Source organism: Sinocyclocheilus rhinocerous, unplaced genomic scaffold (assembly GCF_001515625.1).
Source record: "Sinocyclocheilus rhinocerous isolate Xijiao unplaced genomic scaffold, SAMN03320098_v1.1 scaffold1508, whole genome shotgun sequence".
Classification (NCBI taxonomy): domain Eukaryota; kingdom Metazoa; phylum Chordata; class Actinopteri; order Cypriniformes; family Cyprinidae; genus Sinocyclocheilus; species Sinocyclocheilus rhinocerous.
The window spans coordinates 268520-281416 of NW_015660889.1; the positions used below are offsets into that span (position 1 = coordinate 268520).

General features: G+C 36.8%; 1 protein-coding gene across 1 annotated transcript in view; it reads left to right on the plus strand.

The window, feature by feature from the left end:
• The window catches only part of tmtopsb (teleost multiple tissue opsin b), a 29074-nt gene that overhangs the window by 7938 nt on the left and 8239 nt on the right, over positions 1-12897 (plus strand). Inside the window, exon 3 of the mRNA XM_016535251.1 lies at positions 10592-10825. Within this exon, the coding sequence (XP_016390737.1) occupies positions 10592-10825 (234 nt within the window). The remainder of the gene's footprint in view (positions 1-10591; positions 10826-12897) is intronic.

Here is a 12897-nt window from a genome sequence, read left to right on the forward strand (position 1 = left end):
GGTTTGGAACGATATGAGTGATTAATGACAGAATTTTCATTTTTGGGTGAAATATCCCTTTAAGTGTTCAAGATTTCTCAAACTTTGCAGTTTTGAGCCCACCTATACATTCCATTAAAAGTTTTTACCACCATTCAATTTAAGTCTATACATAGATGATTAGAAACTTTATTGCCACTGTTATGCTTCATACGATTCATATAGTTGCTTACAGAGTGGCATTATGACACCTCACACAAAATCATTTGCATAATGGTGTCCTGAAGATGATAAAATCATGCATTTGATCAAAGGCATTCTCCTAATCCAATTTATTTGGATGTCATTTAATGCAAACCAATTATAGGCCAATCGTAACATGAGATCAGATAACTACAGCGTCGTCTCCACAGTATAACAGTGATTGTAACTCCTCACCGTTGGTATTGAACCATGGGCGCAGAGACGGAATGCTGATAAGCTCTGAGTCTTTTAGACAATTAGCACCCTGTGTGTTTATACGAGATGCGACTCTGACCGTTCGATGCGGTGGAGTCCTGGGGGGACAGGTGCCAGATATATTCACCATCCACTCTGCTAAATCTCAAAGGTGGTGATAAAAATGCCACTTGATGTTATATTACAGAGTAACCAGCTCTTCGATTAAGCTGAAGGCTCTTTTTAATTGCAATAATCAATAAGACCATAAACTGCTTCTCGGGCTCTCATTCGGCACATACTACCTTACTGTGACAGTCTGAATGTCACCTACAGTAAGCAGACCTACAGGCTTTGTCCCTTCTTCCCCCAGAAAGTGTCAGTGTTATATACTGTAAATTTGAATGAAGATTTGACAGTTGTGTATCCACAGTGCATAGAGCACATACAGTTGCCCTCCCAGCTCTTGTCACTCCACTCAGCCGTTGACTAACCCATCCAAAATGTCACCTGGCAGGGGGTCGACCGCCTTCCCAAAGAACAGCCTCATTTGCTCGGACACGGCCTGTCTCTTTCTATAAACTCACACTGCGGGTGGAATGGAGCGCACTGGGAAAACGTAGGGAGAAAAAAACAGTGGATTTGCCACGTTAGTTTTCGCCATCCTTTGAGACAGAACTGTCTGTTTTGCACAGAGACCGGCTGTTTAGACAGAACGAGAGAGGGAAACAAAGTTTACATCTGCTGCACGTTATGTTGCCAGCTATGAAAAGTGTTGAGCTTTCCAAAGAAGAAATTTTTCAGATTAATCTTTAGACTTTAGAATTTGATAGATTTGGATTAGGAAAATCCAATCCAGTTTTCCCTAGGGTTTGGGGGAAATGGCTTGGATGGTTTTCGTCAGGGTTTATGGCTTGCTGTCATTTCTTTCTAAAGGCTGGAATACACTACACAACTTAAAGGATTAGTTCACTCCAGAATTAAAATTTCCTGATAATTTACTCACCCACATGTCATCCAAGATCTTCATGTCTTTCTTCAGTCTAAAAGAAATTAAGGTTTTCGAAGAAAAATGTACATGATTTTTCTCCATATACTATAGTGGACTTCAATGGCAGCCAACGGGTTGAAGGTCCAAATTACAGTATCAATGCAGCTTCAAAGTACTCTACACGATCCCATCTGAGGAATAATGGTCTTATCTAGCGAAACGATCAATCTTTTTTTTTTTTAAATAAAAAAAAATTGTATACATTTAACCACAAATGCTCATCTTGCACTAGCTCTTACCTTACTGAGTCTGAATGTCACCTACAGTAAGCAGACCTACAGGCTTTGTCCCTTCTTCCCCCAGAAAGTGTCAGTGTTATATACTGTAAGTTTGAATGAAGATTTGACAGTTGTGTATCCACAGTGCATAGAGCACATACAGTTGCCCTCCCAGCTCTTGTCACTCCACTCAGACGTTGACTAACCCATCCAAAATGTCACCTGGCAGGGGGTCGACCGCCTTCCCAAAGAACAGCCTCATTTGCTCGGACACGGCCTGTCTCTTTCTATAAACTCACACTGCGGGTGGAATGGAGCGCACTGGGAAAACGTAGGGAGAAAAACACAGTGGATTTGCCACGTTAGTTTTCGCCATCCTTTGAGACAGAACTGTCTGTTTTGCACAGAGACCGGCTGTTTAGACAGAACGAGAGAGGGAAACAAAGTTTACATCTGCTGCACGTTATGTTGCCAGCTATGAAAAGTGTTGAGCTTTCCAAAGAAGAAATTTTTCAGATTAATCTTTAGACTTTAGAATTTGATAGATTTGGATTAGGAAAATCCAATCCAGTTTTCCCTAGGGTTTGGGGAAAATGGCTTGGATGGTTTTCGTCAGGGTTTATGGCTTGCTGTCATTTCTTTCTAAAGGCTGGAATACACTACACAACTTAAAGGATTAGTTCACTCCAGAATTAAAATTTCCTGATAATTTACTCACTCACATGTCATCCAAGATCTTCACGTCTTTCTTCAGTCTAAAAGAAATTAAGGTTTTTGAAGAAAAATGTACATGATTTTTCTCCATATACTATAGTGGACTTCAATGGCAGCCAACGGGTTGAAGGTCCAAATTACAGTATCAATGCAGCTTCAAAGTACTCTACACGATCCCATCTGAGGAATAATGGTCTTATCTAGCGAAACGATCAATCTTTTTTTTTTTTAAATAAAAAAAAATTGTATACATTTAACCACAAATGCTCATCTTGCACTAGCTCTTCGATGCGCGTCCACAACTTCACACATTACGTAATCACATTGGAAAGGTCATGTTTTTTCCTAGTGGAAGAAATCTTTTAGGTTTCAAAAGATTTAAACATCCAGGATATGCACACGAATGGACCATTTTAAACAATAAACTGTTTTATGGGTATCATGCTAGTTGCTCTCTGTTTTCTTTGTTTTGAAATTGAGCCTAATGACTTACAACTCAATTAGTCTGTAATTAACAGTGCAATCCCTCTTAATTAAGAGCTTTCATATGCCATTGGCAATGATGTCTAAGTCTTTTTGGAGAATTGGTATTCCAGGTTAAGTGGCCAGATGTTGTGAAAGCTACTTTCATACTCTGAATATAGAAGACATGAACTTCAAGACAAATGATAACTTAATACTGTCAGCACTAGCTGGTAGTTCTTAACCAGGGGTGTCCAGTTCTGTTCCTGGAAGGCCACTATCCTGCAGAGTTTAGCTCCATTCCTAATTAATCACTTCTGAACCAACTAAGGTTTTCAGGATTACTGGAAACTTCCAGGCAAGTGTGTTGGGGCAGATTGAAGCTAAACTCTGCAGGACATTGGCTCTCCAGATCAGGATTGGACATCCATCTCTCTTCCAGTCTTTCCTCATCCCCTGTTATGTTTCGACAGAACAGACAGCCCTCGGGATTTCAGAAAATTCAACAAAACTCTGTTGTCACATGTCCTTATTACAGCCACTGGTGAAATGCTACTCTGCACTCCTGAAAGAGAAAGTTACGAGGCAATTCTGAAAATGTGCTGCGTTGTCATATTCTATCTTGTGCTATTTAGAGCAGTTTTTGGTGTTGTTGTTGTTGTGGTGAATGTTGCAGCAGTTCTTAAGGTGGACAGGTGGAATGAATCCTTAGTCCCTAAAGAATGCATCTGTTAAAGTTCTGATTGCCTATATAGGATGATATGGAGTGGATCAAAGTTTTCTAGCAGATAATTTATTTGTACAATCACAACAGTATTTCTATGCCATAAAACAATATGACATTTACGGAGTTCTCAGAAGCGAAAATTGTCATAGTTGTGCAAACTTGTATGTGGTGAATGAAATTACGACAAATATATTTTTGTATTCCGATTTGCTCCAATAGAAAAAGAAAAACTTCTCAATAGCATTTCTATGACTTTCCAGAGAAGAAACATATAGAGAGATTGATTATGGTTGTCAGAAGAGAAACATGTCAAATTTACTGTCACTCCCTTAGCCATTGTATTAGACACAAACTAGTTTTATGAAATTTAATGTTAGTGTAATATAACACAAAGTGTAATGTTATAAATATACTTTTATTTTTAAAAACCTTGCTAGATTTACAATGTTAGTAACTGTCCAACAACTTTGAATAGAGTCCATTAAGGTAATAGTATTAAATTTATAGGTACATTTACACTAAATACAATTAAAAGCTTGGAAATATATCTTAATGAACTGAAAATTCAGTTAAATGGAATTTGTGTAAATATTCCACTACAAAATAATTGATTCATTGTGAACAGATTTTACATGACTCTTCCAAACAAACTGGTTCACTAAAATGTCAAAATGATTTGACTTTCCAAAACTATTAAAAGGTTACAAGTTGATATGAAATTTGTAGGTGGTCTGGGATTCAGCACCAGATGATTAAAGATACTTCCTGTAAATAATGTAATCATTTATAATTAAATTTCTCAGGACTGATTGCACACAAGTTGTCTAATTTAAACCGTTTGCACAGTTCAAATAAAAAGGACAAAATGCGGCTCGTTTATTTAGAATGCTGTTCATCTCTCTCCATAAAACTCCTGCACAGACTGTTTCCTTGTGTAATTTATATCATTGGCATTTGATTGGGTCTGTTAACAGTCTATAATTAGTGGACACTAAATTTCATTAAAATATTATGACAAACAGAAGAATATAATTACACACAGAAAATGAGATTAATGGTGGAAGGAGTGTTTGTATTACTGAACACACCCTCGTCGCTGGTTTACACAAGGGCAGAAATTAAAGTGCAGACATGAATGTAATGAACTAATTTTGCCAGACTGTTTACTTAAAGGCATTGATTTATGCATGCTGTACAAGCAACTGTAGCTGCTTAAAGAATAGAAGGAGTCCAGGAGCAATAAAGAACGAGAGGCATAGAGCAACACTCTCTCCTGGGAGCTTTTTAAGCAGCTGTATTCACAACTGTTCGGCCCACCTGTCAGAGAGGAGATTTAATGATCTAGTCCACTGTATTTGTTTAGTGCAGGTGACGACGGATCAGGTTATGCCCCAAATCAATCAAGAGGCGATCGTCAGGGCCTATTTTACTGAAATGGGTCGGTCTAGAATGAAGTTTTATCTCCCCTTCTCTTTTCTGTCACTCTGCTCCTACTCCTCATCCATATACTGTGCCATCCCCTTTTTTCTCTCTCTGGCTGCCACTTTCTTTAAGTCTGTTTTTGACTTTGCTCTGTGCTTCTCACTGTTCCATCTGTGACTCCAGCCATCCGTCTTTCAACTATACACTCTCTTTCGCTATTTACTTATTGTCTCTCACTTATGTGCGTGTGAGAGAGAGAAAGAGAGAAGGCTGAAGTTCCTCCTATTACTTTACTTTTATCTAAAGTCTGAGACCACAATGCAAATCCTAGGATAAATCTGATTGAATGTTTTATTTATTGATTTATTGATTTGTTTTCTTATTTCTTCCTATTTATTTATTTTCATTTTTAAAACATGTATTTAGATTTTTCAACTTCTATCTAAAAATCTAAATATAAGCATTTTCACTAGTAGTCTCAGACTTTTGTACCAACCAACAAATGTTTCCTAAATTAATAGAGTTTTTAAAGTCATTTTTGGCCTCTCTCTTTTTTTTAAACCAAACTTTAGAACTTGCACTTCTCTGTTCTTATTAAGTAAAATGTAGGGCAGAGGTTCTTAAAGAGGGTCCTGTGGGGATGCACAGGAAAATATTTGTAATGGCGTATTTGTAATGCCGATGTCATAAATGTCAAAGTTTTATTGACAAATAAAATTTCCCATTATAGGCTTTAGTGATTAACAGGCCCAGAGGGGATCTGGGGATTATTTTCTGTGTTGATTTATGGGGAAATCTGCAGAATGGATTTAAGCATGGTAAAATGTGCTAATCGGAGTACTACTCTATAATTGGTAGCTGAAAACATAATCAAATTAGCCCGAATCTGTAATAATCAAGCATGAAAGGGTTGGAGGATGTGTAGAACTTTGTGAATGAAGGGTGTTCCAGTTCTGTGAATCTTCTGTGGGTGCAGATTGTGTGTGGGCCCGCTGTTCAGTCTCCAAATTATTGCTATTTTTATTTCATGACTACATTTCTATCATCAAACAGATGCATCCGTTTTCATAATTGATGTGAGGTTACTGTAATTTGCCAACAATAGCATGCGAGAAATGATTTGATGATAATAACTGAGCATGAACTTCATTCAGACTTTGTCTTTATAAACTGTTCAACTATTGTTTTTTTAGACTGGTAGCAAATGGCTTCTTGTATGAAATTAGTAATATTGTATATGTATAGACAGGATTCATGACCATTTATAAGGCTCAATATTGATTAAGGTTGCAAAAAGGTTGGTGCCAATAGCCTCGTGGGCACCAATGTTGTGCTTTGGGCGTCCCGACTAGTGGACCTTTCCCAATTCTGTACCCCTCTCTCTCCCACTTCGCTTCCTGTCTGAATACTGTCCTAAAGTAATAATAAAGGCAAAAATTAATTTTAGATTTTTTTGAAACTTTACAGAAATTGTGGAAACTTTCAGGGATTTTTGGGAAATTTTCATACAATTTTGGGACTTTTCTGAGATTTTTCAAAAAATGTTCACCCCTTTGCAACCCTAATATTGATTAGTTTTGATTTTGATTAAGAAGCTCTCAGTCTCGAAAATTTCCGAAACTTTACATAAATTTTGGAAACTTTCTGGGATTTTTGGAAACTTTCAGACAATTTCAGGACTTTTCGGAGAGTTTCTGGAAATTTTCCACCCCTTTGCAACCCTAATGTCCTGATTCGATTTGATTTTGATCAAGAAGCTCTCAATCTCAGCCTCTTTGCTAATACTGAAAATTATACAGGGCAGTGTTTACTGGAAACTTGCCTTTTAAACTATGTTTCAAAAGAAGCCACTCGTTGGAATCATTTGTTTCAGAAATCAGGCTTCACTGGTCTCACTGCATGTTTTTGATTCACCAAAAAGAACCAGCTCGTTTGTTTGTGAATCATACTACACTGGTAGGACTTGTTTGTTTTTACATGCAGCTCACAACTTGATAGAAAGACATTTCTTACCATTTTCTGGAAAAGTTTCATCACATTCAACACTGACCACGAACTGATGTTCACATCTCTCTTACAGTGACTCTAAAGATTCGGCAGTCTAGAAAAAACTTTTAAGAAAAAAAAAAACTTGCTTAAGTCTTTAGAATTTAACCCTCCACCAGATCAGCAGAATATCAGGTTCACCAGGGAACTGAAAGATTTACCCACGTTCCCCTGACTGCTGACAGACATTTCTTTTTCTAATGGAGACTGTTGTTTTTCCAGTATCAGAGAAGACCAGAGTGAGATCTCCAGAAACAAAGTTAAGTTTAAAGGTCTCAGCTGTGATCGCAGCCACACGGCTTTCAGAATCTTCCTAGCCACATAATGTTTCACATCCACCTACCCACATACCCGAGGGATCCTCCCTGACCAAACACTCTTTGACAGCCACAGGAGCTGCCACGCGCATTAGCATCTCCTTCACAGCGCTTCGTCCTGCTGGGTTTGCCACCTTCTGACTGCAGGGCTCACATGCACCCAGAGAGGAGAGTCTCATTACCACAACACCACCACAAAACGTATGGCTTTACATGTACTCGCCTGCTCTAATGATGCAACCTGTGTGGACTCTTGAAGTTTGCGACTCTCCAGGTGCGTTTTAGAAGTTTGACAGCTCTGGATGTCATCAGATTTTGGTGTATCTTAGTTGTTAATCTATTCAATCTGGTCTCTCAGAGGAAAACAAATTGTTTATTTATGCTAATAAGGTTTTGAACGCTGATTGAGCATATGCTTTCACACTCTGTGTGATTATTATAATGTTCCCAAAGCTTATTTTCTGTCCTATTTCACAGTTTATTTGTTTAATCCATTTAGCATCTCGGCACTTTTAAATAACTGCTTATATTTGCTATTCCCCAGCAATAATGTTTCATCAGGAGTTGTGCTGTAATTACTGGAATTCATTTGAGGATTACGGAAAGCGGACACACACCTACACAGACTGTCTCCTATTGTGATTCACATCTGAGGTTGTCCGTCTTCAGTCGTCTCTACTTGGCATCCTGTGTTTAATGTGACCGTGAAGTTTCCACCTGTCAATCAAACTTCAATTGGGTGGAAGTTGTGGACGTCTTGCAGGGGTATAAACTGCCCTTTTTTTGTCCACCCACCTCGGCGTTGCATCTCAAACAGCCGTCACATCTTCTCCTCACTTTTAATTGGTAGTGCGTCCGCAGATGTGCCGCTGGCTGTGGCCTCTGGTGATGTCTGCCGCCATGACTTTACACCCCCGCAGGCCTTCACACCTTGCAGGCCGTGTTATTCACAGCCTGCACCCCTGAGTGTTGCCCTTCTCTGCATATAGGACTCATTTTTAATGTGACCGCTAAAAAAAGACTCAGAAAACTGTGGCACAACTCAATGGGGAGCCTATTAGCAACTTGACACTGATCTGACATTCTGCTAAGTAATAATTTGTCAAGTTGCGGCTTCTTCTCAAGGTGGACGGTGGAAACGAGGGTGTCTTGCAAGGACCGCCTGTGAGGAAAGGGCCACACTTGTTCCACTCCATTGCTCTTAATTAGCTCTTAGTCAAAGCACAGTTTTGATCCTCTGGGTGCAGGGCTTCAGTCATTACATACTAGAAGTACAGACCCATGAGGAAGACATGTGTTCATGTTATAATTTAAAGTATAGGATATAATTCAAAGCACTGTATGACTCTGATCATTAAGTTTTATGAGAGAAAATGTGGCTTAAAGTAGAGGTGAATTATTCCCATTTTAATGGGGCTACTTTCCATTCCATACTTTCTCTCTTTTTTCATCCATCTTCATTAATTTCACTTGTATAGACACTTATTTAGGTGTGAGTATTTTTGCCTTGTTTTCCAGTAAAGAAAAAAACCTTGAAATATTGAGTAAACGTCCTTTAAAAGAAGATAAATGTACTTGTTTAAAGCTTAAATGTTGAAGATATTATTACTTGTTTTCAACATATTTTGAATTAAATGTTATTTTTTGTACCCCATTTTCTAACAAAATATAGTGAATTTACTCTATTTACTCTTAAAACAAAGAAACAAAATTAATTTGTTAGGTAATTTCTGATGTGGGACCAAACTGTGTGTTAAATGCTTCTCATTTATAGATTAAAATGTTAATTTGTGCCAGTTCAAAGTAGCACATTGGTTAGACTATCACAGGTAATACTGGTAGACATGTTTTTAACTAGGGATGTTTATATTTTATATACATTACTGTTCAAAAGTTTGGGGTCTGTAAGATTTTTAAAATGTTTTTAAAAGAGGTTTCTTATACTCACCAGCTGCATTTATTTAATCAAAAATACAGTAAAGCAGTAATATTGTGAAATATTCTCACAATTTAAATGTAATTGTATTATTACAATTTAAAATAAATGCTTTCTATGTTAGTATATTTTTAAAATGTATTTTAAAATGTAATTTATTCCTGCTATGGAAAAGCTGAATTTTCAGCATCATTACTTCAGTCCTCAGTGTCACATGATCCTTCAGAAATCATTCTAATATGCTGGATTGCTGCACAAGAAACATTTCTTTATACTCACCAGCTGCATTTATTTAATCAAAAATACAGTAAAGCAGTAATATTGTGAAATATTCTCACAATTTAAATGTAATTGTATTATTACAATTTAAAATAAATGCTTTCTATGTTAGTATATTTTTAAAATGTATTTTAAAATGTAATTTATTCCTGCTATGGAAAAGCTGAATTTTCAGCATCATTACTTCAGTCCTCAGTGTCACATGATCCTTCAGAAATCATTCTAATATGCTGACTTGCTGCACAAGAAACATTTCTTATTATAATAAATGCTGAAAACAATTGCACTGCTTACTATTTTTGTGGAAACCATGTAGCTTTTTTTTAAGAATCTTTGAATAGTAAATTAAAAATAAAAGCAATTATTTGAAATAGAAATATTAAGCAAAATTATAAATGTCTTTTTTCATTTTTTCAAATAATTTTTTTAATTTCATTAAAGAAAACTCCCCAAACTTCTGAACACTGGTGTATAAGTTTGTTATTCCATAGAAATTCTGGAAGAGATGATAAAGAAAATGACTTTTTGAAGTGAGTTTATTCCACATACACATTGAAGTCTGAGAGGAAATGACACTGCATGAACACCACTGCACCAAACTTCAGGGACTAAAGTTCAACCAAAGTAGCAACTCTCAGCTCTTGGGTGCCTACACCAAAAAAGCACTTAGCAGCCGTCAGACAAAGTGCTACAACACTGAGAAAATGGTGCATCATGCTCAGTAGGCAATTCTACATCGTGTAATGAACCTTCTGTTCGCCCATTGTTGTGTTTAAGGGTCTATTACAGACCAGAGCGATCGATTTCATGGCTGTATCCATTTCTGCCCAGCTGGCCTGAAGCTATATGCTAAACGTTCAATGAGGCATTTAATCTGTGAATGTCTGCATGTACAGTTTTATTACTTTCGCTAAAGTGACGCAGCTGCCCAGTGTGATGCCATGTTTCTCAGATCTTAATTATTTTTCTTTCCTCTTCTTTTCCCTCATCAAAATCACAAAGATGAGCAGGATCAATACGGCGGTGAGTCGAAAGCGGGAGCAGCGTGTTCTCTTCATGGTGGTCACCATGGTGGTGTGTTACCTGCTCTGCTGGCTGCCCTATGGGGTTATGGCCCTGCTGGCCACGTTCGGGCGTCCCGGCCTGGTCACGGCAGCGGCCAGCATCGTTCCTTCGCTGTTAGCCAAGAGCAGCACTGTCATAAACCCCATCATATACATCTTCATGAACAAACAGGTGGGTGCCAACAGAAAAACTGTTTTAACTGCCATTCAATCAGTGTGTAAAGATGCTTGTTTGACCTTCAGTGAACGTAGGGTGACTATACGTCCTCTTTTTCCTGAATATGTCCTAGTGGTTTGGCCAATAGCCTGCACGCTATTGGTCAAACTACTTTTCAGTCAGCATCTTCAGCAACAATGAAAACGCTAGGAAAACACAGCCTAAACCTGGCCATTTTGTCTGGGAAAAAGATTACGTATGATCAACCTATAGTGGATGGCTATGATATGAATATTATATTACATGTGATATTTGCGTTAGTTTATTTGCATGCAAATGCAGCACATGCTTTTATACATTTGAATGCTTAAGTCACACTTAAAAATGAATGTAATTGCAAGAAAGCACATACTTTTTTTGCTAAACATTTTACAAAAATAAGTGTGTTGAGCTGAAAATGACCTTCAGAGTCACCAGTGGTTGCAACAGTGACTAAGAAAATCAGTTTTGAGAAAGGTTAAACAGTTTAATCCTGCTTAGTTGCTGTAAATTCAATTTAAGCATGGCTTAAGTGTCAATATACTTTTGTTGCTACTGTATTTTTATAATGAGCTCATTTAATTAATTGCTATATTTAGTCTTTAACAAAAATTATCTCACGTTTTTCTTTATAAGAACACACTTGACTGCAGGATCGCTTGAGTTCTCTCATATTTAGCATATTTTTCAGTTGGGGTGTCATTCCCAAAAGCACATTATCGACATCTTATTTTAAAATGTATTTAACAGCACAGATCACACAAACTAATTAGTTATAGTCATTTATTTCTCTGCCGTTGACAAGTATGTACAAAGCCACCTTTGAATGTGAAATATAGGGACTGTGTTATGCTTGGGGAACTTGTTTTTTTGGTCCAAAACCTGGGCTGAAACAAATAAGAAGGGAAAATTTTATAAATATCTTAACTTCATAAGATTTTATCAAGGCCACTCAATTCATCTAGTCAGGCCATTATATATTAAATTATAAACTTTTATGGGTTATGTATTGAAAAATTACAAGGCTGACATCCACAGACCATATTATTTAAACTACCATTTGAAAATTTCATTAAGATGTAATATTAAAATCAGGTTCTCAGGTTCAGTTTTTCATTGGGGACAGGAACGGAACAAGGATTTGACTTTTTCTTTCACTGGTTTTGAATCAGTTTTGAATTGTACTCTGCTGATAAGCTCCAACCTCCCTTCTGCTCATCTTTTTCCTTTTATACTGAAAAAAAATGAACTGAAGGCAAAAACTGAAGGCAACATTTCTTATTAGTTAAATTCATCTGCTTTTTTTACGCAAATGTACTGACTTAACTTTAAAATGTCAAGATGCCACAAATTGAAATTATATATTACCCTTGACCACAAAACCAGTCATAAGGATAAATTTTTGGGAAATTCAGATGAATACATCATCTGAAAGCTGAGTAAATAATCCTTTGTTAGGATAGGACAATATTTGGCTGAGATACAACTATTTGAAAATCTGGAATCTGAGGGTGCAAAAAGTCTAAATATTGAGAAAATTGCCTTTAAAGTTGTCCAAATGAAGTCCTTAGCAATGCATATTACTATAATCAAAAATTAAGTTTTGATATATTTACGGTAGGAATTTTACAAAATATCTTCATGGAACATGATCTTTACTTAATATGCTATTATGATTTTTGACATAAAAGAATAATAAACGATAATTTTGACCCATACAATATATTGTTGGCTATTGCTACAAATATACCTGTGCGACTTATGACTGGTTTTGTGGTCACATATATTAAAGTTTCTTAAAGGAATAGTTCAACCATAAAATGAAAATTCTGTCATTATTTACTGAACCTCATGTGATTCCAAACATGTATGACCTTTTTTCTTCTGTAGAACATTAAATATCTCTTTTTGTCCATATATTGGAAGTATGTTTGGTTATCAGTTGGTTATCATTGCACAGAAACAAGTCAGTCAGACAGGTTTGGGAATACATAAAGGTGAGTAAATGATGAGAGTTTTCATTTTTGGGTGATCTATCCCTTTAAGTA